At 42.2% G+C, this 24,328-nt stretch overlaps 1 protein-coding gene across 5 annotated transcripts in view; it reads left to right on the plus strand.

Annotated features, from left to right (window-relative positions):
- Positions 1-24,328, plus strand: part of LOC147027840 (uncharacterized) — a 54,333-nt gene that overhangs the window by 28,973 nt on the left and 1,032 nt on the right. For 3 of the 5 annotated variants that reach the window (XM_085877504.1, XM_085877501.1, XM_085877500.1), the window contains exons 2-4: positions 3,193-3,305; positions 4,638-4,782; positions 4,975-5,101. In XM_085877504.1, the coding sequence (XP_085733630.1) occupies positions 3,211-3,305; positions 4,638-4,782; positions 4,975-5,101 (367 nt within the window). In that variant the 5' untranslated portion in view covers positions 3,193-3,210. Of the gene's footprint in view, positions 1-2,427; positions 2,546-2,944; positions 3,087-3,192; positions 3,306-4,637; positions 4,783-4,974; positions 5,102-24,328 lie in introns of those variants that run through there. The other 2 variants (XM_085877502.1, XM_085877503.1) reach the window with 2 other exon arrangements.

Raw genomic sequence — 24,328 nt, forward strand, 5'->3', positions numbered from 1 at the left:
TGCAATTTTGGAGTTTCGGTGCCATCCCTGCTTACTCCATTATAGTAACATTTCAACATTCAACCTGAAAAATCCACACAATTTATATTGATGGTTAAAGCCGAGGAAACGCTGTCAAACCAGTGTTTCTCTCAAAACTTGGAGCATTTGTGCTCCTTGTTTTTGTTCATTTTCAAGCGAAGATAGAGCACCACTGTAATGGTGTTGTGGCATGAACCCATTCTCTACTGGTGTTTGACAACATATTCTGAGCCTGACAAGTTTGGAAACACAATTACAGTAAACCCTTGTGCAACACAGGTTTTCACAATGCAGATTTGTTTATAAACGTGGGAATAAATACAACAATTATTTTTCCTACTGCACATTAAACTTGATTGTACGCGCATTTGAATGTAGCGCTGTGGCCGTGTCATGTGCAGAGGTGACATCTCCCGCCCCCTTCCACAACGTTATGGCATTATAATGTCAAGCCTTGACCAGTGGTAGTGAAGTGAAGGAATTCCATAAGGTTGTGACATACGCAACAAGTCCACCATACGCAACATTCATTCAAGTGGTTCTCCATCTCTTCTGGATCAGATTTTGACCAATTTCTTGAAAATATCTGCTGTTCTTCCTCCACTCCAATTGGTTCATCTGACCACATGCTTGTCAAAGTAGACATCTCTGGCTGTTATTAGAGAACCACCTCAGCGCCGTCGAGTCTGGCATTTCACTCAGGCCGACTTCAAGCAGCCTTCAAATTTCTAGACTGGTTTACCATCTCTACTTCCTCTGACATCAACTCATCCTGGGAATTCTTTCAAAGAAGCTTGCTCTCTCTCATGCACAGATTTATCTCATCTCGTCTTCGGGTGTCCTACCCTTCCTCCTGCCCATGGTACACTGAAGCTCGTGGTGAGGTAGAACCCAGCTGTTCCTGGACTCTGCGTCCTTTTCTCCTAACAAGGTGGAGAGCTTGCTGTCAAACCTCGACTCAGAATCTGCAACCGTTCCAGATGGCATAAGCCCATTTGTTCTAAAAACCTGCTCTGCTACTCTTGCTTACCCTCTGTCTGTTCTATTCACCCTCTCATTTGCTCAAGGTCATCTGCCATCTGCTTGGAAATCAGCAAACATTGCCACTCTACATAAAAAAATGTGCAAAAACAGATCCCTGCAACTACAGACCAATCGGCCTTCTCCCAATCATCAGCAAGTTTATGGAATCCATCATAGCATCTGATATTATATCCTTCCTCTTCTCCAATGGCTTGATTTCCGATCGTCATTTTAGATTCAGACAAGCTCACTTTACCCTGGATATGCTGCTTCTGCTCTTCCAGCAATGGATGGAGATCCTCAATGCCAGACATGAAATCAGAGCCATCTCCCGAGAGCCTAGACATATCGCGTGCTTTCGATACGGTCTGGCACCCTGCCCTGCTCACCAAACTCTCTTCGTATGGTTTCCAAGGACATCTCCACTCATGGCTCGCACACTTCCTCTCCTGCCGCAGCCAACGTGTGGCACGGAGTTCTCTCATCCCCTCTTCCTGTCCAGGCTCGAGTTCCTCAAGTCAATGTTCTGGGCCCTGGTATTTTTCTGGTTTTCATCAATGATATCTGCGACTCTGGAAAATCCTCTTTATCTCTTTGGTGATGACTCCACCCTCTGCAGTACCATCTGTCATGCCTCAGGTTGGCAAGCAGGAGCCTCTTCACTCTCTGCAGATCTGGATAAAATCACGAGCTGGTCTAGCACGTGGAACATGTCTTTCAACCCGGACAAATCTCACAATCTCACTGGCTCTCCAAAAGTACCATCTGGAACCCCCCCCCTCCCCCAATCTACTTTCTCAACAATCCTCTTGAAAAAGTCCTTTCTTTCAAGCTTCTGGGTCTCACTATCTGCCATGATCTTTCATGGGAAAGCCACATTTCCAAGCTGGCCTCCAAAGCAAGTTGCCAACTGGGCATCTTCTATCATGCAAAGTCCTTCCTTGGCACACCTGAGCTCCTGACCACACACAAAGTTTTTGTCCACAACTTGATGGAGTACTGCTTTCCCCTCTGAGCTTGTGCTCCCGCCCCTCACCCTTCTCGGTTTTATGCTGTGGAAACCAAGACATTTATGATCATTGGTATCTCCTGTGTTAAGGCTGAGCCTTTGGGTTTCTCACTCTCTCACCACAGTCAGGTCAGTAGTCTTTTTTTTTTTTTTGTCTTCTACCATCTCCTGTTCGGCCAGGCTCCCCTCGCTCTGTCTGCGGTATGTCCCCCCCCCCCCACATTTCCGCAAGGCGCTCATGGTCCACCAGCAACCCCCTTCTGGTAAAACTATCAAAATCAAGAATCATTGCTCACCTTCACTCTTTCATTCCACTTTTTCCCCACCTTTGGAACAAACTCCCACACTCTCTTCAATTCCACTCTTCCCTCCAGGTCTTCAAAACAGCTGTTCACCAACATCTCTTGTTCACCAACACCAACATCCAAACCCACGATATTTTCTACCCCCGCTCATCCACTCTAAACCCACCTCCTTCAACTGGTGGCAGAGGTAACTTGAGCAAAGTCGATGGCATGCCATCGCAAATCCTCATGCTTTCCACTTAAAACAAAGTTGAAAGATGCCAAATAGTTCCACCAGGAATGACCCAATATCAAATTTTGAGCAAAATTCTTTTTTCCGTCTTGACCCCTGTGACCATATCTCCCCATCCTTGGGGTATGAACCATAGGTCAAATCTCCAAAGTCATTAAGTAGTTCATGCATCCCCTAATGCTGATTGCATCTCCAAAGTTTCATTTTTAAAAAACGTTTAAAAAGGTGCCCATAATTGCATTTTTTGGTATTTCACTTTTTGACCCCACCCCAAAGATGATACTGCTCTGAAATCTTTGTGCCATGTGGTGATCACAACTCCAAAGTTTGGTGAATTTCTGCACAATCGTTTAGGAGGAAATGGCATCGCATGACAGACAGACAGACAGACAGACAGATGGATGGAGCAGATTACAATATCCCCACTTCCCCCCATCTTTTTCAAAAAGCATGGAGCTAACGAACTGCTGTTACACTACCAAGGTTATCAATTGAGGTGAATAGGAGAGCTAATTAAATTTATTGGAGGTCATTACGATTGAAGTCGTGACCTTTGTAATTGTGTTCACCAATTGCTCCGGTAATCACATTGTTTCCAACAGGATTGGTTGTTCGACCCCATGCGATATTTCACGAAACCAGTCACTGTGCAGCATGCTTGGCCATCACCCAAGATTGTAATTCAAGGCAGCAGCTGCATGACACTGAATGAACGGTAAGTGTTTGCCATAAAATTTGATTTTGTTTGAGTGAGGCAACGAGAGCTGTTTGTTCAGCATTTCATCGTGTTTTCATGTAATGTCAGGAGTGTTAATGCATCTTTCTTATGACTGGGCTTGTACAGGGCCTGAAGATCCATGAAAAGCATGGGATTAATTTTGGTAAAATGCAAGGGTCTTTTCCAGCATGGATTTTTCTTTATTCACTTTTCACATTTGAATGTTATTGCAGTTTTTTGTATTCGTTTTTCAAAACGTTAAGTTTCTTCATTCTCAACTTGGTTATTGAGACAGATGGGTTTTACGTGCTGTCCCACGGTCACTGGGACATTATTGAGACAGTGACTGTGGGACATTTGGTGTCCCACACCATGGGACATTATTGAGACAGTGACCATGGGATATTTGGTGACATCTCACTCACATGCTGGTTGCTGCGAGCAGTTTTCCCATGATCTTTCTTGGCTATTCGTGGATTCAGTTTGTTTTCTTCGCTGCAGCAAGTTTGATTTTGGTATGGGTTATGTGCAGGCTTAAGTAATTACAAATTAGTGGATATACCCATCAAGGAATGGTGATGGGATGAAATGCATTGGATAGGATGGGAGGGCCATAGAACCAATAACAACAACAACAATAACAATCCTGTGATGATTGGTTTTTAAAAGCCCTCTCACAATGGTATGCTGTGCCGTCATCTGGCATTGCGAAAGCTGTGACAAAAGTCCACTTTTAACTTGGCTGAAGAAACTAATAGGAGGAAGTAAATTTTGGATGACATAAGCAGAATTCTAACACATTGTTCACCTTGCCTACAAAATTTGATGACTGTGTGTAAAGTGGTGAGAGGAAACAGCAAAGTATTGGCACGGACACTGTCATATTATTTGTATCTATTGGGGCGTCATTGGAGAGTTGAATATGGGATTTTCTGATGGTGAATTATTTGAAGAGCTAGGAAAGTGAAAGTATAATTTGGTTGACATCTGTGTATATTTGCTGGATTACTCTTCTCCAACGACCCATACTGATGGGGGGAAAAAGGGGGAGGTAAGGAGAGGGTGGGGTGTATTTATTACCTCATCAGTTATATTTTGTTGAAAATGCCATCCTAAAGTCAACTTCGGATTGCCTGAATGTTATTTGTATCTTTAGGCATTAAATACACCATGTTTGCTTCAGTTGTTTTAATGTATGATGATGTTCGCTGCCAAAGAGCAAGATTATTTGCAATAATAATATGATAAATAATAACAAAATATCACATACTGGTTATTGATGCTTTTTTTGGCAACTTACTGTGACTTGTTTCTGTTGGATGTTTTAAGCTTCACATTGCTGGCCATTCGAAAAGTTGTGCTATGTCTGCCAGACATCCCCAAAGCACAGTCTGAACGAAAGAGTGGTATTTGGGATGTTCACATTTCTGGATTCGTCACCAATGTGAAGCCAAGGCAAAGGGTCTTCTTTTCGGTACGAGCTTTGACAAGAGGGTGTCATGTGAACAAGGGTGTTTTGAATAGCTTGGGAATTGCACAGTGCTTTATTCTTCAGTTTTGGAAAGTTTTATTGAAGTGATCCTTTCAAACATCTCACCGATGTCTATGTCTACTGATTGAGCGTGTGGGAGATATCTTTCCATTAATACTTGATATTTCATTGCAGGACTACTTTCAAAACTTTAATTACAGTAAAGGTGCTGTGCGCAAGAAAGTGTGGAGGAACAAGAGGCATAAGAGCCACAGGAAATGGTTCAACCATTCTCAAAGACCAGATTTGTGGTGGTTACAAGGTATGTTTTGATGATTGTCCTTAAGCTAACACTTGTAAGTCTGAATTTAGCAGTAACACAGTTAAATCACACCTTGCCCTTATTGATGCTATGGAAAGAAGGCTCTCAAAATCTTTGAGATCTTCCACGACGAAGCCAAGTGTCTCAGCCTGTTGCTCTCACATTGAAGAGAGGTTGGTTGTATCTCTTTATTCTGACACCTCCTTTTTGGTCTTCTCCCCTCTGCCCTCTCATGGCACTCTTATAGGTTTCTGCAAGGCACACAGTTTTGATCAATTGTTTTACTTGCCAGTCATATAAAAGTTATTTTCATATCTTTGATCGCTTTTTTGTATTTCCTTTGTTTGCTCACACATCCCACACTTTTCCCGACAAGAGTAAGGGCCCTGTCGCACCTTGACGTTTTAGCCAGAGTATAGCAACGCATCAAAATGTATGTAAAATGCTGGCGTACGCTGAACTATTGATGTTTTTTTCAGTTTTGGGTGTATTCATAACGACCCCTAACGGGAGCAGCCGAAAGAAGAAGAAGAGGTGTATTCATAACGACTTGGACGTATAAATAACGTATTAGTAACGTACACAGAACGTTTCAATAACTTATACCAACGAATGCTTAGCGTATTGTCGGCGTTCACAACCTATGCCCAACGATAGTCTAACTTATGCATAGCGCGGCAGCGTATCGCCGACGATCGCGTGGCGTAGCCTATTAAAAGGCTGCCGCTCGACGATTCAAATCATAACCGCACTAGACATCGAAGTGTCAACATCACCGTCATGCCGAAGAAAACTTTGAAGAATGCTGCAAAGAAGTCTCCTGGCCGTGGCCGTGGACGCGGATGCAAGGAGGATCCATCATCACCCACACCCTCCCCATCACGCTCACCTACTACTACTGACATGGACCTACTACAACTACCACTACTACTACTACTACTACTACTACTGACATGGACATCTACACACCATGGAGTCTGGAACACTGACGGGTTCCTCCTGTGAACCCCATTTTTATATACCAATTCCCCTAAACGCTGCCAATACACCATTATACGGTAGCTGTAAGTTAGAAACACGTTCAGTAAGTTCTGTGGTCATCCGGAAGACGTCAAATACGTCCACATACGTCAATATGCATTTGTGATACGTTACACATAGGTTCAAAGCATGTTAGTCATAGGTTAGAAATAAGTTTCGGGTACGCTAGATATTACCTCGACGTATGTCGACTTGTAAGTAACTTACAAGTATCGTGTGTCAACGATCGCATAACTTGCCTCCAACTTATGGTCAGCGTACGGAACGTGTGAGTCATACGCCGAGCATGTCGAAAAATTTTGAGCATGCTTAAAATTTGTCGACGAGCTCAGCGTACTACGACGTATGCCAGCGTGCTTCAGCGTGCTCTTAACGTATACAAAACTTACCCATAACGTATTCGACGTGTGCCAGCGTATTCACCAAATTTTTCATACGTCGGCATACGCTGGCGAAAATGTCAGTGTGACAGTGCCTTTAGGATCGTGGAAGAGCAAGGTTGAACTGACAGTGGGTGCAGCAGGACAACTACTGGGCACAATCGGCAAGGGAGTGAATGAACAGGAAAATAATCGAGAAAGAGGAGGCAAGGAAACGCTGAAGCCAGCAAGTCAGAGGGTTGGGTTCGGAAGGGTAAAAAAAAAAAGATCATGAGTCGGGATGGGGGATCACATGAGGTGGTGGTGCACTGTTTACTTGAAGCCATGGAGCGAAGAGTGGGAAAGAATGGTCTCTGGATGGCAGTTCCATAGATGGGAGAAGAGAGGAACAAAGGAGTTGAGGTGTAGAGTCAGCCTGCATTTTGGAGGTTAAACCAGGAGAAGGCTGCTAGAAAATACATGTGCATGCTGGAGTTGCTGGGGTGAGTCAGAGGACAGAGAGCAGAGGAAGCAAGCAAGACTGGAGGCAGTGAAAAACAACAGAGACCAACGACCTGCCTGCGGTGTGAGAAAAACAGACCTTGTGCTTCAGCCTCATCATGGGATATGAACTTCCACCATTTAGCAGATTTATGCATGGTCTGATTCCAGAAACATGGTTACGATTCCAACGATGAATAATAGTTATTCTTTTGCCCCCTCATCCTCCTTCACCCTCAATCTGTTGACACCATGACTATTGCAATGACAACTGACCCTGTGCAAGAGTGATTTCATATCAATGCTTAATCCATCCATATAAGCAAGAAAAAGAGCAATCAGAGATTGCAGACCCTTGCCAGGACTTGTTCGATGTAGTGCTTGTGTAGTTTTGTGTGGTGTTTGTGTACTGGTGTGTTACGTCATTAATAAGAGACATAATTAGAACTGCCAGTTTATAACTGCTGGCAGTGATGACAGGGTACCAAGACGTTCCGCTTTGATGCAACCCCACTTTGATTGGACATCTGACCCTGACCCATGATGTTTCTTATTACCCCGATGTTTGACTGTCAATCGGAGAGGTTTTCAAATTGTTTTCTTCTCCTCCTCACCCCCCTCACATATACGTCATTGCTGTGATTTGTCTGCTCAGGCCATGTGACCCCGACGTTTGACTCTGTCAATAGGAGGGGTTTTCAAATTGTTTTCTCCTCCTCATCTTCCTCACATTTACGTCATTGCTGTGATTGGTCTGCTCTGATTCTCACAATTAATTTCACAGGACCGACAGACAACATTGTACCGAGGTCTGCAGAAGCGTCATCTATCGCAGAAGCGTCGTCAGACCGTCCACGAGATCAGTAACCAATCACAACTCGAGCGCTTTAGAGCTCCTGTCAATCATAGAGTAAGGCCACGCCCAGGCACGTGGTTAGTCCATCTTCACCGTTTAAACAGTCACGCACAAAGGACATGTCTTAGTTTGGACATGTCTTCGCTAAGATATGGATAGATTTGTGTTTCTGTCATGTTTAACTGCAATATCACCTTACATTGTGTAGTCAAGCTGACAAGAATTTGTATCTACATTTATTTTATCGAAACAATTGACGTCATGCCATACAAAGGGTGGGGGTCGCACATTGTCGCCATATTATTATGTTTGGTAATCGGCTATATAAGTATTATCAACATCATTTAGTAATCGGCTTTTATTTGACCTCGCGATCATTCCTGGTATTCATCTTGTATTGTCTGGTAATCGGCTGCACAAGTATCATCAACATCATACAGTAATCGACTTTTAATTGACACCCGATCATTCATGGTATTCATTCTTGTTTTTTTTATATTGTCTGGTAATCGGCTGCCCAAGTATCAACATCATTTGGTAATCAGCTTTCATTCAACGTCGGGGTCATTCATGGTATTTGGCTTGTTATTATTCAATTGAATTTAGACTGGGATTAAATACTTTCGATTCCAATCAAATGGAACACCAAATAGGTCCAGTCCTGCATTGGAGTAATCAGAAGGAACCCAAACAAGCAAAACGCAAAGATGAAGTCATCAGGAGGAACCTGGATTGGATTTGCATTTCAGATGCTACTACGATCAAGTTGTAAATTTATCACATGTATCCCCCATCACTACTAAATCATATTTGTGAAGTTTCACGTCGTTGATTTAAGCGGTTCCAGAAAATACACCAGGGGGTTGACTCAGCCTGTCATCCTTCCGAGGTCGGCAAAGTGAGTACCAGTTTACTGGGCCGGTGTATACCCCGGTTAAAATAGGTGTACCATATCCCTGTGTCGTAAGGGGCGACCAGGGTTGCGTCAGGAAGGGCATCCGGCGTAAAACATGTGCCAAATCACTATGCGGATCATACGGATGATCCGCTGTGGCGACCCCTTACGGGAGCAGTCGAAAGAAGAAGAAGAAGAAGAGGATGTTCACAAATAATTAAAAGGTCACATTGTCTGGCAGCCATATTGGATTGAATGAAAATCTTTTTTTCAATGATTTCTCTTCAACCACTTCATCAATCGACACGTTGAAACGTCTCAGTTATGCTCCAGCAGTCAGAGAGAATATATTCTAACGTCAAGTTGTCGCAGCAGGAGGTTTAGTCCCGCGATGTCCCGAGTGGCTCGACTCTTTTGGAGACATTGTGAATTAATGGCGGTCACAACATGTGTGTGGATCATGAGGAGAGACACGAGAAACCTTGCAGCTTTTAAACCCAATGATTTATTTCCTGAACCACAATAATAAGAAGAACCAGAGATGACTGAACTTGACGGAGGAGACGACGGTGGGTTGGTGGTGGGGAAGAAAAGGAAAATACGTCATCGATCATAAATAATTATGTACAAATAGGTAAAAGAAATATAAAGAAACTAAGGTGCCTCAAACCGGACACGGTCACAGACGGGAAGGGAACAAAAAACCCGGGAGACTCAGCTCTGGGGCAGTGAGGACAGCAGGTGATGAGGGACGAGGAGTAGGACGATGAGATGGGCAGGTGATAACTAGGACGACGAGGAGATGAAGCACCCAGGCAGGTCGACAAAGAGAGGCACAGGCAGGCAGGACGAATACAGGCAGGCAGGATGATCTCCTCTGAGAATGCTCTCCTCTTTTTCCTTAGAACACTTTCTCTCTCGACCTCGACAGTCCTCTCTTCAAGTTCTCGTCAGACCAACTCCTTTTCCTTCGTCGTCTTTCCTTCAGACTCTCAACCCTCTCACCAACTGCCTTTTTCCTCCCGACGTCCTCACCTCAGACTCTCCAACTCTCACCAATTTCCTAGATCCGTCCTCTCTCCACAAACTGCCGATTTGGCTCCTCACTCTCCTTCCTCTTCGACAATACTCCGCCCCTTTTGGAGGCGTATATAACTCCGCCCCCCTCTCTCGGGGCAGCGCTCTGCCCCCCTAGACGATCCATTGGTCCGCTCCCCCCCCACCTCTTTCGTGCCAAGTCTCCTGGCACCCCCGGTGATGGTTTACAGAGAGGATTTACACACAATTTCCTAAACCATAATCCCGAACTACTTATTACCTTGCACCACCCTCTGTGTGGCACTAATGTAAACAAGGCAATCCGTAGGCTGACGTTTCCCCACCTATACATTGAGATGGCTATCTTCGAGCACACGGACTGTGCCACTGTATACATTAATATCTGCTCTATGGTGATATCTACCCCCCCCTCCCCTCACAAATGTCAGAATATACAGTATTTTAAATTTCAACCTGATCGGATGTGTGGTCTGGCAGCCAGAATGATTTAATGTTTTGAATCTGAGTTTACAGTTTAAAATCGAACACTTTTTGCTTTCGTCGCCGGAGACATTATGTTTTCAGGTTGTCAGGATGGACTGATGTATATCCATGCAAATTTTCTCTGTTTTCTCTGCAACATCTTATCCGATTGACACAACATTTTCACCATAGATTTGACGACTCGTGCAAATTTTAAAAATAATTATGACATCATAGGTCACATGGGGTGGCAGCCATGTTGGAAAAACAGGAATACTTTGGACCACTTTATCTCCTAAACCGCACCATGGAAAAAATTGAAACTTGGCATCTGGCAATGACTCTGCATTCGGTACAAGAGTAATCTGATTATGACATCATCAGTGAAGTGGTATCGCGGTGAAAATTCGACACGTAGAACGCTGCATCCCTTCAGTATGAAAATTTCTTAGGTTCATCTCGAGAAAGATGTGAACACAAAAATTATTATGACGTCCTCCGCCACGTGGTTTGGCAGCCGCATTGTTTTTTTTTTAAAGGAAAAAATATTGTCAAGAACTGCTTTACAGATTGAAGTAAAACTGCACCCAAATGATCGATTCGCCATGCAGAATAAAGTTTGATGACTGTGACGTCATGGGTCATGTGGTCTGACAGCCATCTTGGATTTACCCTAAAACATTGAAAAATCTTCTTCTCCAGAATGGATGGACAGATTGAGGGAATACTTCACAGACATTTTCACCATTAGTTGGGGATAATAAGGTGATAAAGAATAATTGATGTCATGTGGTTCAGTGGCCATATTGGATTGAAGAATAATATTAAATAATGTTTTCTCTAGAACCGCTTGTCCAATCGAAGCAAAATTTAATAAGTATCTAACAACAGAGCTGCATACAATGTGTAAATGATGATGTCATAGGACATGTGGTGTGGCAGCTACATTGGATAGAATTGTGAACCTTATCTGATCAAAACTAAATTTCACACATGTAATCCTCTACCCATTCTTTGCCAGAGTCCAAGTTTTCATTGCCATTGGTCATGTGGTTTGAACTCCATGTTAGTATGAAAACCGAAAATTAAAAAACCTTTTTCTACAAAACCGCTGAACAGACCAATATGAAACATGTTGCGTTACATGAAGCAAGGGCAGTGGATCACAACTGCAAAGATTCGCATCAATCGCTATAGCGGTTTCCGAAATATAGTTAAAAAATATTTTCCTTGAAACCAATGTGGCTGATAATGTCATTTTAAGTCAAATGGGTGCAGCAAGTTCAGTGGATCATAACTGCCCAGCAAAAGTTTTTTTTTTTTATAGGTTAAATGGTTTCAGAGAAATATAATTGTTTAATTATTTCCTTAAAACCAACGTGGCTGCCACATTTGTGACTGATGAGGTCACTGTTAAATATAATATTTGCAGTGGATAATTACTGCAGAGCTAAGGCTAAGCGGTTTCAGAGAAGAGGCTAAGTGGTTTCAGAGAATTTTTTTTAAAATACGATCGACTCAGCATGGGGAATATTTGTTGAAAATTTAAACTTCATCGGTCACATGGTCTCGCAGCCATGTTGGACAAAAAACCTTATCCGATCAACACGAAACTCTAGACGTGATCGGGAACCCCTTCTGAATTTCATTTGATAAAGAGGACATCGTGGGTCAGGTGTCCGATCGAAGCGGAGCTGCATAATTTTGTTTTTCACCATAGAATTTCACCATTTCACCAGACCTCCGGCTATGGTTGGGAATGCAGAAGCAGCATATCCAGGGTACAGTGACCTGGTCTGAATCCAAATTGATAATCGGAAATCAACCCATTGGAGAAGAGGAAGGATTTAATGTCAGAAGCAAGGTAATTTTTAACTGCCGTTTTCCTTGTAAAACCAGGCTGGAGCATTTTTAAAATTAAAGCCCATGCTATCTACCTGGCAAAGTCCTGCCTGCATGCATGCATGCCCCTACCCATATGCATTCCTCCCACCTGCTCGCATACAAACATGCACAAACCCCACCACATCCAGCCTCCATGTGTGATGTCTCTGTACCTCTTAGTTTTCAGCCCCTGCTGACTATTAATATATTGCAGAAGCTATTAGTGTAGTTGTATTAATATTTTGTCATGAATGAAGATCGCACAAAACAGGAAAAAGATAACTGCATACGTCATTCCCGGAAAAAAAGGACCCCTGTCGACTATCGTCATGGATTGTAAAATCAGGTTGGAGAGCATTGCGTTGCACCAAATGAAGTTCTACTTTCTGCCCATTCCTTAATCTTTTCTACACTAAATAGTGTACATAATCATTCAAACAGTTAAAAACATAAAGCCGGATGTTAACTTTTACTCCCCCCTTTTTTTTTAACCAATTACGCAAAGATTGGTTGGTATTTCCATCAGCGAAGCGATGGGTCTTGCTTCTCGTGGTTTTGAAATGAACAACAAAGCAGCTTAGTGAGCACTCGCCAAGTGGCTTAAGCACTCAAACAAGCATTCCAATGGAATGCCTGGCTTGGCAAGTGATTACCCATTGTCATCGGTAATTTCAACCCGTGCACCCGGAAATGCCCAAGCAATGTTCGAATTGAGCGAATGAACACTTTTTTTAGCAGTCAGAACTGCTGATAAGTTCAAGTCTGGAGCTTAAATTTTGTAACTTGGCTCAATTTAAAAGATCATCGTGGTTATGGCATGTGTGGAAATGAAATAAAGCTATCAACACTGGCATCTCCACGCATTTTTCAGCATTGCAATTTACCCAGCGATTCGTAACTATGATGAACAGGTTGGAGTGGTGACCTGCCCAGGATTGTGCCCAATAGCCAAGGAGACTGCTTAGGCAGCACCAATGCTCTGCACAGAGTTTGGTTATATACAGAGGAGGTTATATATTTATATACGGGGGGGGGGCGACAAAGAAATTGGGGGGGGTGGGGGGGTTAACGGGCTATCGCTGCATTATTTTAAATTTATGAATAAATTGAGTTATTCCTGAAAATAAAACATACTCTTATTATGACTACTCAATTTGATTAAAGAAATGATCATATGAAAGGGGGCGAAGCCCAGCTCCCGGCAAGGGGGAGTAGTATCAAAAGGGAAGGCTATGATGAAGTAATGTGTACCAGTTTGAAAAGGAGAAATATGAGTGAGTGAATATTGCGACTTTGAGAAATGGTAGACATGACTGCGGCAAAGCCTCCCTTTTGATATTACTCATGATGGGTCTCAGAAGGACATTGCCTTTGTCGATCTTGGGAAGACCATACAGTCTGGGTGATGAACCATTGCTGCAGTAAAGCCAATTGTATTCCTGGTTGCCCAGCCTACCTGCTCGTTTTAGCATGGACAATCGTGTGTTCAAGGACCATTGTTGCTTTGGAGTTGTGTCATCAGGTAATTTTTGAAAAGTTTAACCATTCTCAAGTGATGATATGACTTTTCCATGGTAAGATTCCTTCTCCATTACTGCCACTACCCTGCCCTTGTCTGCTGGTGCAAAGATCAAATCAGTCCTGTTTCTGAGACTTTTCACAGCCTTCAGCTCTGGTACCGGAGGTTATGTTTAGGTTTACTCGGGTGTGTATAAAGGCTCCGATGGTCTGAGCCACACGTATTGTGATCGTGGTTTTCTCCTCCGTCGGTTGATTGGTAATGGCGGACTCTACACTTGCAACAATCTGGGCCAAAGGTATGGATTCAGGGGTTATGCTGAAATTTAACCCTTTCCTTTGGACCAACATTTCAGCATCCAACAACGTTTTGCTGAATAGACCCTGAGGCTCGGGGTCTATTGTGCCTGATGAAGCTGGCTGCGAAGCCGGTGAAACATTTCCTGAAACCGTGTCCGCTCTCGCTTTTTTTTCTCAAATTAGCGGAGTCGATCTATTTTTTTACTTTTGGTTGGAAGTGCCTTCTTCTTCTTTAAATATGTGTGTGTGTGTGTGTGTGTGTGTGTGTGTGTGTGTGTGTGTGTGTGTGTGTGTGTGTGTGTGTGTGTGTGTGTGTGTGTGTGTGTGTGTGTGTGTGTGTGTGTGTGTGTGTGTGTGTGTGTGTGTGTGTGTGTGTGTGTGTGTATATATATATATATATATATATATATATATATATTTCGGCACGCCCCTTTCTTTGTTCCACCATCAGATTTTTGTGACTGCATGAAATGAAACAAGATTTGGCACATATACTAATGATATTATTGTCTTCCTTAAGAGGCCCCTCAAAATTCGTTTTGATGCATTTTCACAAACTCCAACGGATTCATTCAAATTCGGTACGATTATGGCTTTTGGTCCAACTTAGGTCATTGGCTATAAATTTTTTCCATAACACTTCCGATATTCGAAAAAATCGATAAATCGATATCCCTTATGGGATTTTCCATTCAAATCCACTCAAGTTTAAAGCCTACCGGGGACGCAAATTTCCACTTTGCCCCGGGCGCTGTTTACCTCCGCTACGCCAAGCTGTTAGGGTTTGGGTTAGGGTTAGCTACCCTAACCCTAACACCTAACCCTAACTGCAACGCTAACCCTAACCCTAACCACTAACCCCTAACCGCTAACCCCTAACCGCTAACAGCTATTCAGGAAATTTGCAAGAAATCCCGGGCAACGCCAGGCTTTATTGCTAGCCCGAGCAACGCCGGGCATTACTACTAGTATATATATATATATATATATATATATATATATATATATATATATATATATATACATATATATATATATATATACATATATATATATATATATATATATATATATATATATATATATATATATATATATATATATATATATATATATATATATATATATATATAATATGAGCATCGCCATGGATTATGTCTCACACGGTAAAACCGCATAATCCACAAAGAACAACCGTCTGCCACCCAGACGATTGCTCCTGCTTATGCAAATCATTCAACCAGAAGGCACGCGATGTGATCGGCGGGGAAATCAAAACATGTGGAGTGGTTCCTTTTCTCGGTTCTTGGTCCAGTGAAGTCAGGACTGGTGTGATTGTTCACCTTGAGTTTGTCCACAGCAATACCAGAATATGCTCATTATTCGCACCATGCAGTGATTGCAGATTGGATTTCTGAACTTATCCACCAGTTTGGAGTACACCTTGCTGTTTTCATGTTATTACTTCTGCTGGCACCATCAATTTTGCGGTTTATTGTCAGATTTAATTTCGTGGAGAAGCTGACAGCTCGGGGGTAACCATGGTACCAGCTTAACTTTCTTCTCCCCTAAAATATTTGCAAGATTGAGTACATTTTTTTTTGTTTGCAGGGAGACATGTTGGTGGAGGGAGCACGGTGATGGAGTGGGAGGGGGGAGTGAGTGAGTGAGATGGGTGGATAGGTTATTTTGATGGATATTTGTATTGTAAGCATCGGTACATCTGTACCGAGTAGTAGGTTGTTCTTTATTTTCATGTTGGACATTGTAGGCGGTAGGGGGCGCCCTTAGAGAAGGCCAAGAACGTGTTGGTTCTTCAATCACAGCACAGTGCTGAGAACCTGGTTTTCAAATTCATTATGTAATGGATGATTGTAAGAAAACTTGTGTGGTGGGAGGAAAGCTGAAAATGGTTGGGGGAGGGGGTGCTTGGGATGTGTGGGCATTGTTGATGCCAACACAGTTACCTGGATTGTCATGTGCAAGGTGAGATCATTGCCATAAGGATGGTAATGACAATGCAAATGTTTCTTTGCACACTCTTGTAATATCTGGCTGGGGTGATCTGTTGGAAGGGTTTTGATGGGGGCAAAAATTAGTGTGGAATTGCTGTCAAATTGTATGGCAAAACTTTAAATTTCCAGTGATTAGAAAGAATAACAGATGGTGAGGCAGAGGTAAGGGAGGGGATGGAGGGGTTGGGGATGTGGTAAGTTGAAAAATGCTTTTGGAAAATGAAGTTTACAAAACCAAATTTTGGATTATCATTTGGTTTTATGCCTGGTGTTGGCTTAATGGTTAGGATGGTGGGCTTGGGATCCCAGGATCCTTTGTTCAAATCCCACTTGGCTGTTGAATTAATACCAGGTGGGGTTGACTCTACCTGTCATCCTTCTGAGGTTGGCAAAATCAGTGCCAGCTTGCTGGTAACTCGTGTCGGAGTGGCGACCTGTCCAGGATTGTGCCCAATAGCCAAGGAGACTGCTTTGGCAGCATCAATGCTCTGCACAGAGTATGGTTCCAATGGACAGATGGATTTGGTTTTTTGATTTAATGGAGCTGCTTTGAGTATTTAATTAAAGTTTGAAGAGGTTTATGGATTTAATGGAGCTGGCTATTTGGTTGGATGGTTAAAGACTTCTCCACTGGCTTGTGTGGTTTGATTCCAGTGGTTGCTTGCTTGCTTGCTCTTGCCAACCTCGCACCTAACAAGTGTGCATATGCCAAACACTCCTGAACCATGAGTTGAGGGAGCCCTTCATTCAGCAGTTGGCTGAAATAGGCCAGTTTGCTGTTTTATTTATTTATTTAAGGAGGTGTAATGTTTGCAAAAAGTTCTGGTGAGCTGTCTTGCCTGGGTTCGAATTTTAACCCACATATAAACTGTCACCATGGTATTTTGCATGTAGGATGAAGCCTCTATGTGTGTGCATCATCCCTTGGATGGATGTTAAACTGGGTGTCCCATTTGCTAGCTATAGTTGGTGAATGTTCAAGAGGAGTTGAGTTATCGCCATCTTGTCATGACTGATTGCGGGGAAGACAATGGCAAACCACCCAGCATAACTCATGCCAAGAGGCTGCTTCAGCAGCACCGACACTGTCAAAAGCATTGTGCATATGATTGATTGGATGTTTGCAAAAAACCCATTGCAAATACAACAAGAAAGAGCAATCAAATATTGCAGACTCTTGCCAGGACTTTTGTGTGGTGTATTTTGTGTGGTAAATAAGTGAAAGGATGTACTAAATGAAAGGTCGTTGATTGCAAATAAAAGGTCTACATGGTGTTGTTATAAATGTGTAAAGATGAAAGGTCTGAAAAGTTTGAAAGGTCAAAAGGTGTATAAAGGTTTAAATGTCTGAAATGGTCTTAAAAGGTTGAAGAGGTTTAAAGGGTGTAATTTAAGATCGAAAGGGTCAGAATTGTCTGAAGGGGTTGAAAGGGTCTTAGAACGTCTTAAAAGGACCTAAAGATCAAAGGAGTCCATAGGGTATTAAAAGGTGTGAAGGTCTAAAGGGGAGAAAGGAGTCGAAGAGTCTTCGTGGTTCTGAAAGGTCTAAGAGGATCTAAAGCAGGGGCTCCCAAACCCAGGGTCGTGACCCAAACTTGAAAAGCCGTCCCCCCCCCCCCAAAAATCGCGGTTTTTGAGCGGTTTTTTTCATGTCGAAAGCGTTTTCTCTGACAATTTCTCCCATTTGAGTCGCAAGGAGAATATGATTTCAAATTTTGGGTCATGAACAAAAATAAGTTTGGGAACTACTGATCTAAATGGTCAAAAGGGTTCTCATGGGTCTTCAGAGTCTATAGGGTTTGATGTGGTCATCGGGTGTTCGGGTTCTCAAGGGTCGTAAATGGTCTTTGGGTTCTAAATCATCTTTGGGGTCTTAAATTCTGTTATGGTTCCAAAGGGTCTTCAAGGGTTTTGGGGGTCTTGAGAGTTTTAGGAGTGTTAAGGGTCTTAAATGGTCTTCGGGTCTAATGTAATTAATACTCGTGTTCTATAATATTATATGAATCATTTTGAATACTCATGTTTGATGCGGACCAACAGGCAAACCAATAAACAAGATAGGTCTTGTACATAGCATGATACTTGTGAAAGCCATAAAACAAATTTGACCTCAAAAAAAATTTGTGGATGAATTAAATGACCAAATATACAACAACTCTTCAAATTTCAAGTCAATCAGATGAAAATTGAAGATTTTTAAAATTGCACTTAAGTTGTTGACCTTTGGCCTATGTTGACCTCAAATAATTGGCTGGATTCAGTGACCTGATTTGCAAATCCTCTTCAAATTTCCAGTCAATCGGATGTAAATTGAGGATTTCAGAAATAGACCGAAGCTGACCTTCAGCCTATGTTGACCTTTTGAACTCAAAATCAATATGCTTCTTGTTTATGACCAACTCTACCATTCAGTGAAGTTTTGTGAAGATTGGTTTAAAATTGTGACCTATAAGCGATTGGCATACAGACAAACGAACAAGAAAGAAGTCGTGCAGAGCACGATACTTGCGAAATCCCCAAATAGTCTGGATGCAGAACTGGAATTTTACCCTAGGTGTGTTTTGGAGTACATACACAATTTTATTGCAGATTCTGGTAACATAGACTATACTAAACTCAAATCCGAGTGATGCCACTTTGTCACGCTTGAGCAATTTTTTTAGGAGCAAAATTTAAAATGGCCGCCATCAAAACCGTTTTTTGGCTGTAACTCAGCCAAAAATCGAAATATGAACCCGATTTTAGTGGCAAACCCTATATTTTGGGGGTCAAGGAATACACTGATATGTTTAAATAAACCATACAACTCATAATAATAGTCTATATTGCAATTTTTCTATTTAGATATAATATTTTGACTGAAAAAATATCGACCGAACTATTTTCAGCCGTAACTATGCCCAAAATCTATGTCAACCTGATTTAAGTGGTAAACAGTATATTGTATTGTATTGTAACAGTATATTGTATTGTATTGTATATCTTTATTTCCAACAGTACAGTTGAGTAATACAATGATTAGGTAACTACAAACTATAATTAATTTTATTAACACATAACCAAATAAACGTAATAAGCAAGGTTTACACAAATTTAAATCCAAAAAGGGGTCTGTAATGCTATCAACTATGAATGCACTGATTGGTTGCTGATGAACTTCTTTCATTCTGCTTTCACTCAATCTCACATACAAGACAGCTGCATAAATCAAATAACTAGTGTTCACTCAAGTTCCACAGCTTCGCTTGCTGATACAGACTTTGTTTGGTCGTTCTGACATTCCTCCATACCATGGCAGCCACAGAACAATGAACAGGAGAGCCTGGCGGCAGAGCAACTACATCTATTCGTTGCACAGGGTCGCACTGAGCTGCACCCACACCTGATCATCTTGAGAACATTATCAGGAGCTCTGATGATATCTGGAGGCAGAGACACAGGGAGCAACATGCTCGACACTTCATGTGACCATCCACGACTCGTTGGATCGATCACTGGTGGGTCTGGATCTAATGCAGCCCGCCATATTGCTACCTACAAGTGCGCCCTGAGAACGTGTTGGATGAAAGCCACAGTGGTTGGTGGTAGAGTTGTTAACTCTGGTGCTGATGTCAGCTTCTTGTTAGCCATCTTTGAAGACCAGACATCAAATCGAATAGCTGACATGTCTTCTGTTTCCTGGGATCTATAGCAAGCAGCAAGGAAGGCAGATGCTTCAGATATGACATCTGGTAATTCTGCATCAAGATCACCAAGATAATTTAATTGGCGACCATCTTTGAGGTGTTTCACAATTGTGTCTTTTCCGATACCCCTCAGGTAGGCAGCTGTGACACATCCAGACACCACATGTGCTGCCAGAACTTGGGTGACAATATGTGCATGCTTCTGCACTGTCGCCTTGATGTCAACAGACGATCTGTCACGACTTGTACCAGCCATCACAAGGTTGCATGCCCGTTCATTCAGTTGGTAAAAATGCAACAGCAATATGAATACATCTGTGTCGTCTGAAATTACCCGGATACTCGGAACTCCTGACGAGGCTAGAAGGACCATTTGTTGTACCATAATAACATCGGCTTCTTCGTGAGTGGTTCTTAGGTCAGGCCTCTCTACTACTTGGTATTCTGCAATTTTCATAGGTATTGGGTTAGGTCCAGTTAATATGAGCTTTGTGTTGGTAGAAAATGCTTCAGGATGGTCTTTGATGTAGCTGCAAATGATATTTATTAACTGGACTTTGTTCTCTGTCACTGTCAAAACGATCTTTTGTGCAGGGAGTGGCGTCGTCGGATTCAGCTGGTGTCGTCGACTGGCATCTTTGCCTGCACGATCGGTTCACGTGACTTTCTTGATGCTGTTGTCATAATACCGGTCAAAGACCAAATACGTAGCACATATCTTCAGCTTATCTCTCAAATAAGAAAGAAGATTCTGCACATAGTCCTCTACTGTTCCTTTTGATGGCCATTGAATCACCCACAGCATAGCACAACCATCTACAATGATTGTTCCATCAGCTGGAAACATTCTGTCAGACACCTCGACCTGCAATTTCTGCTTCAAGACTGCTTTCGATTTTGTGATTTGCATGTCACCGTTATCTTCAAACACAGAAGACGGTACTGGGGCGAGCTCAAACTTCAGGATATCTTTCAGGTTGATGTCCCTCACTGCCTGAAGGCCCAACACTCTTGAATGTATGAGCCCCCTGTCATATACAGGTGTTTGTCCGACCTTTATCTACTTTCGGGACACTGCCATCGTGACTACTTGTTTGCTGAGCGGCTTGTTGAAGCTGTCTGGCCATTGCTCCTCATACTCCTTCATCTGCTGGACTCCTATGCCAACAGAAATGTCAGCGTTGACAGTTTGGACTCATTCTTCCAGTTACAATGTTCACAAGCCCATCCGGGTGATTCTCTGGTTGTAGAGGGTCAATACATGTGGCCAATCTTTCTCGTAGGTTCTGTCTGTCACTGAAATCGGGTTCATATGTCGATTTTTGGCCGAATTACGGCCAAAAAACGGTTTTGATGGCGGCCATTTTGAATTTTGCTCATAAAAAAAATTGCTCAAGCGTGACAAAGTGGCATCACTCGGATTTGAGTTTAGTATAGTCTATGTTACCAGAATCTGCAATAAAATTGTGAATGTACTCCAAAACACACTTTAGCCAATGGCTGCCAGACTAAAAACGAAATTGACCATAAAAATAATTGGTGGTTGAATTCAGTGATCTGATGTGCAAATCCTCTTCAACTTTCAAATGAATCAGGTGAAAATGGAGGATTTTAGAAATACTGCCAAAGTTGTTCACCTTTGCCCTATTTTGACCTTTTGGCCGATGTGGACCTCGAAAATGGTTGGTGAATTCAGTGACCTGACATGCAAATCATCTTCAAATTTCAAGTCAATCGAATGCAAATTGATGATTTTGGAAATATGACAGATTTTGACCTATGTTGACCTTTTGACCTCAAAATCGATTGGCTTCTTGCTTATGACTAAGTCTACCATTTGGTGAAGTTTTCTGAATATCGGTATGAAATTGAGACCTGTAGGCAATTGAGATACATACAAACAGGAAAACGGACATAATCACAGACCAGACCAACCAATACACTTGTGAATCTTCAATTTTGCAATAACAAACAGATCCAAATGAAACAAGTCTGAAGACGACGATGGTTCACGAGCGGTATTTGACGATGTAGATTGTTTCAGAAGTCAAGGATGAGACAATGTGAGAATGTTTGACCAAGTTATAAAAATGATCAACATGATGTGGTACGAGTGACAGGTTATTAGCTGCAAAATGACGAAAACCCGGTTTCGTTCAACAACTTTCAAAAGTTGACCTTTGCATAACCTTTAAAGGCCACAAAACAATGTTGTTGACATTAAAATAAGGAAACAGGATACGTGCTATAGTTTATTGGAGTTAGTTCGTCGAAGAAGGTCGAAAACCCGGTTCGATTCCCACAACTTTGAAAATTTGGCCTTTGTGAACTTTAAAGGTTATGACCTTTGGTGCAAAACTTCCTCTGGAACATTCCAGGAACAATACAACGTCATATATGGCATTTCGCACTCCTTGGATTATCCATACTTTGATGAAATCAGCGTAAAAACAAACTTGAAGGGGGTGCCACGGGCAAGGTGTTCGAGATAGAGCAAAATGGTTTCAAGACTTTAGGTGGGGAATGACCTCAAGATTATGCATAAAAATATTGTCATCCTCGCTCTCAAAGTTTGGGCGGTCGTGTGATTTTTATGTCAAAATTCGCAATTTTCAAAGTTCGTGACCTTGTGACCTTGACCTTGGGACGAAAATGAAAAATCGAGCTCCATGAGGCTATGCAGGTGCCATTGGGCTAACCAAATACCGAAACCCTGCCAGATTCGACAAACCCCCTCGGAGAAGATGTAAATTGAAATTGGCCACCACCTAAAAACACATGTTTTTTGGGGTGTGGCTCCACCCATAATGGGTGCACCATGCCCATTCTCAGGAAAACACAACTAGATCATGATATAAACCTCCCACTAAAATTTTATCAGGATCGGATCAAAATCCACGGAGCTATGCTCGGGACAGACAGACAGACAGACAAGCCGGTAGGCGGACATGGGGAGTCGACTACCCAATAGAACCTGACGCGATGGGCCCGTTCGATGGGGAATGACCTCAGGATTAAGCACAAGAAAATTCATGATTCTAGCTTCAAGGGTTAATGCTGCAGATTGTTTTTTTGTTAAAATACTCCCACATTTAGAGGTTTTTCGGCCGTTGCTAGGCAACAGAGGGGACCATAGCAACGGTTCTTTCTCACACATAACTAGGACATACCATGAACCTACCATACCAGTTTCATGTATATCTGACTCATAGTCTCTGAGATATAACGAACTTCGTTCTTTTATTGTTTTCGACCAGGGTTCATTCAAAGTCTATCTTCTCCGACAGTTTTCATAAGGTTAGGGAAAATTTCATAGGGAAATTTTTGACAATATGGCTGAATGTATTGCCCACAATCGCTTGTGGCCCGATTTTTGATTTTCGAAAAAATTAATTTTTTATGATTTTTCAAAAATTTCAAAGTCCCGTTGCTAGGCAACGGAGGTGTCCATAGCAACGGTTCTCATTTGCACACAACTCTGTCATGGTATGAACCTACCAACCAAGTTTCATCGAAATCGCCATTGTATTAACTGAAATCGCCATTTTAAATACTGATAATAAGGGTAGTACAAATCTAAACAAAAAAAAAAATTTTTTTTGACGGGATTGACTGCCCAACAGACGACACACACCAATATAATTAATATAGTGGTCACTTACTCGTGAACCAATACTCTCTTCTCTGGTGAGGGTAATTAAGTGCTTCCAATATTGATTGATTCTCCAACTGTGTTCAGCGTAGCTTTTTTGTCGTTTTTAATGAAGGAAGATTTCCACTGGCAAAATTATTCCTGGCCACACTGATGTGATTGCACTGGTTCATTACCTTCGCCACCGAAGGTGAAGGAGGTTGTTTTCACCCCTTTCTGCCTGTTTGTTTGTGTGCAGGATATCTCAAAAAGTTGTGGAGGGATCCGGATGAAATTTTGTGGATCGGTTCAATGTGTGACACGGACGAACTGATTCGATTTTGGTGAAGATCCGGATCTGGATACGAGAATTATTTAATTTTAAAGTGATTCTTCGCCATTGAGAGATGGGGCCAAAAATTATGTCGTATTGCATGGCATGATATTTCAAAAATGTATTCTGCCCGATATGTTCTCGTGGATCTGTCATTACGTGACAGAGGTATATACGCTCTACTGAGTGTCCTAGTTTTTTATATTGGTTCTAGAAATCCCAGGTGCAAGATAACCCCTGCATGGACGTTGCCTGACTTGCATTTTTAGCTCGCCTGTTTGAAGAACAGAGAGCTATAGCGATACACCCGGCGTGAGCGTGAGCGTCAGCGCGAGCGTGAAAATGTTAAAGTTTTTGGTGCAAGTTATTTTTTCCTTTCTAATGTTTTTATCTTCCACACTATTTTTTATACGCCCGATATATATCGTGGCGTATTATGTGATTCCGTCCGTTCCTGTCCGCACTCTAACTCCAAAAGTTTTCAACTTTCACGTTTCATATTTGGTATGTAGGTACAGACTGTGGAGACGGTGTGCCACGACATACGTTCGTCATCTAAAGAGGTTGCCATGGCAACCAGGATGCTGTTTTTCCATGCAGTAGCACAATTCTGTATATACCTTCTTGTTCAGGCGTATATTGTGCTCACTTGTGCTCTTGTTCATGATTACAATATTCAAATACAT

The sequence above is a fragment of the Eptatretus burgeri genome, chromosome 4 (assembly GCF_056783735.1).
Source record: "Eptatretus burgeri isolate ZD-2024b chromosome 4, Ebu_testis_v1, whole genome shotgun sequence".
In the NCBI taxonomy this organism is placed as follows: domain Eukaryota; kingdom Metazoa; phylum Chordata; class Myxini; order Myxiniformes; family Myxinidae; genus Eptatretus; species Eptatretus burgeri.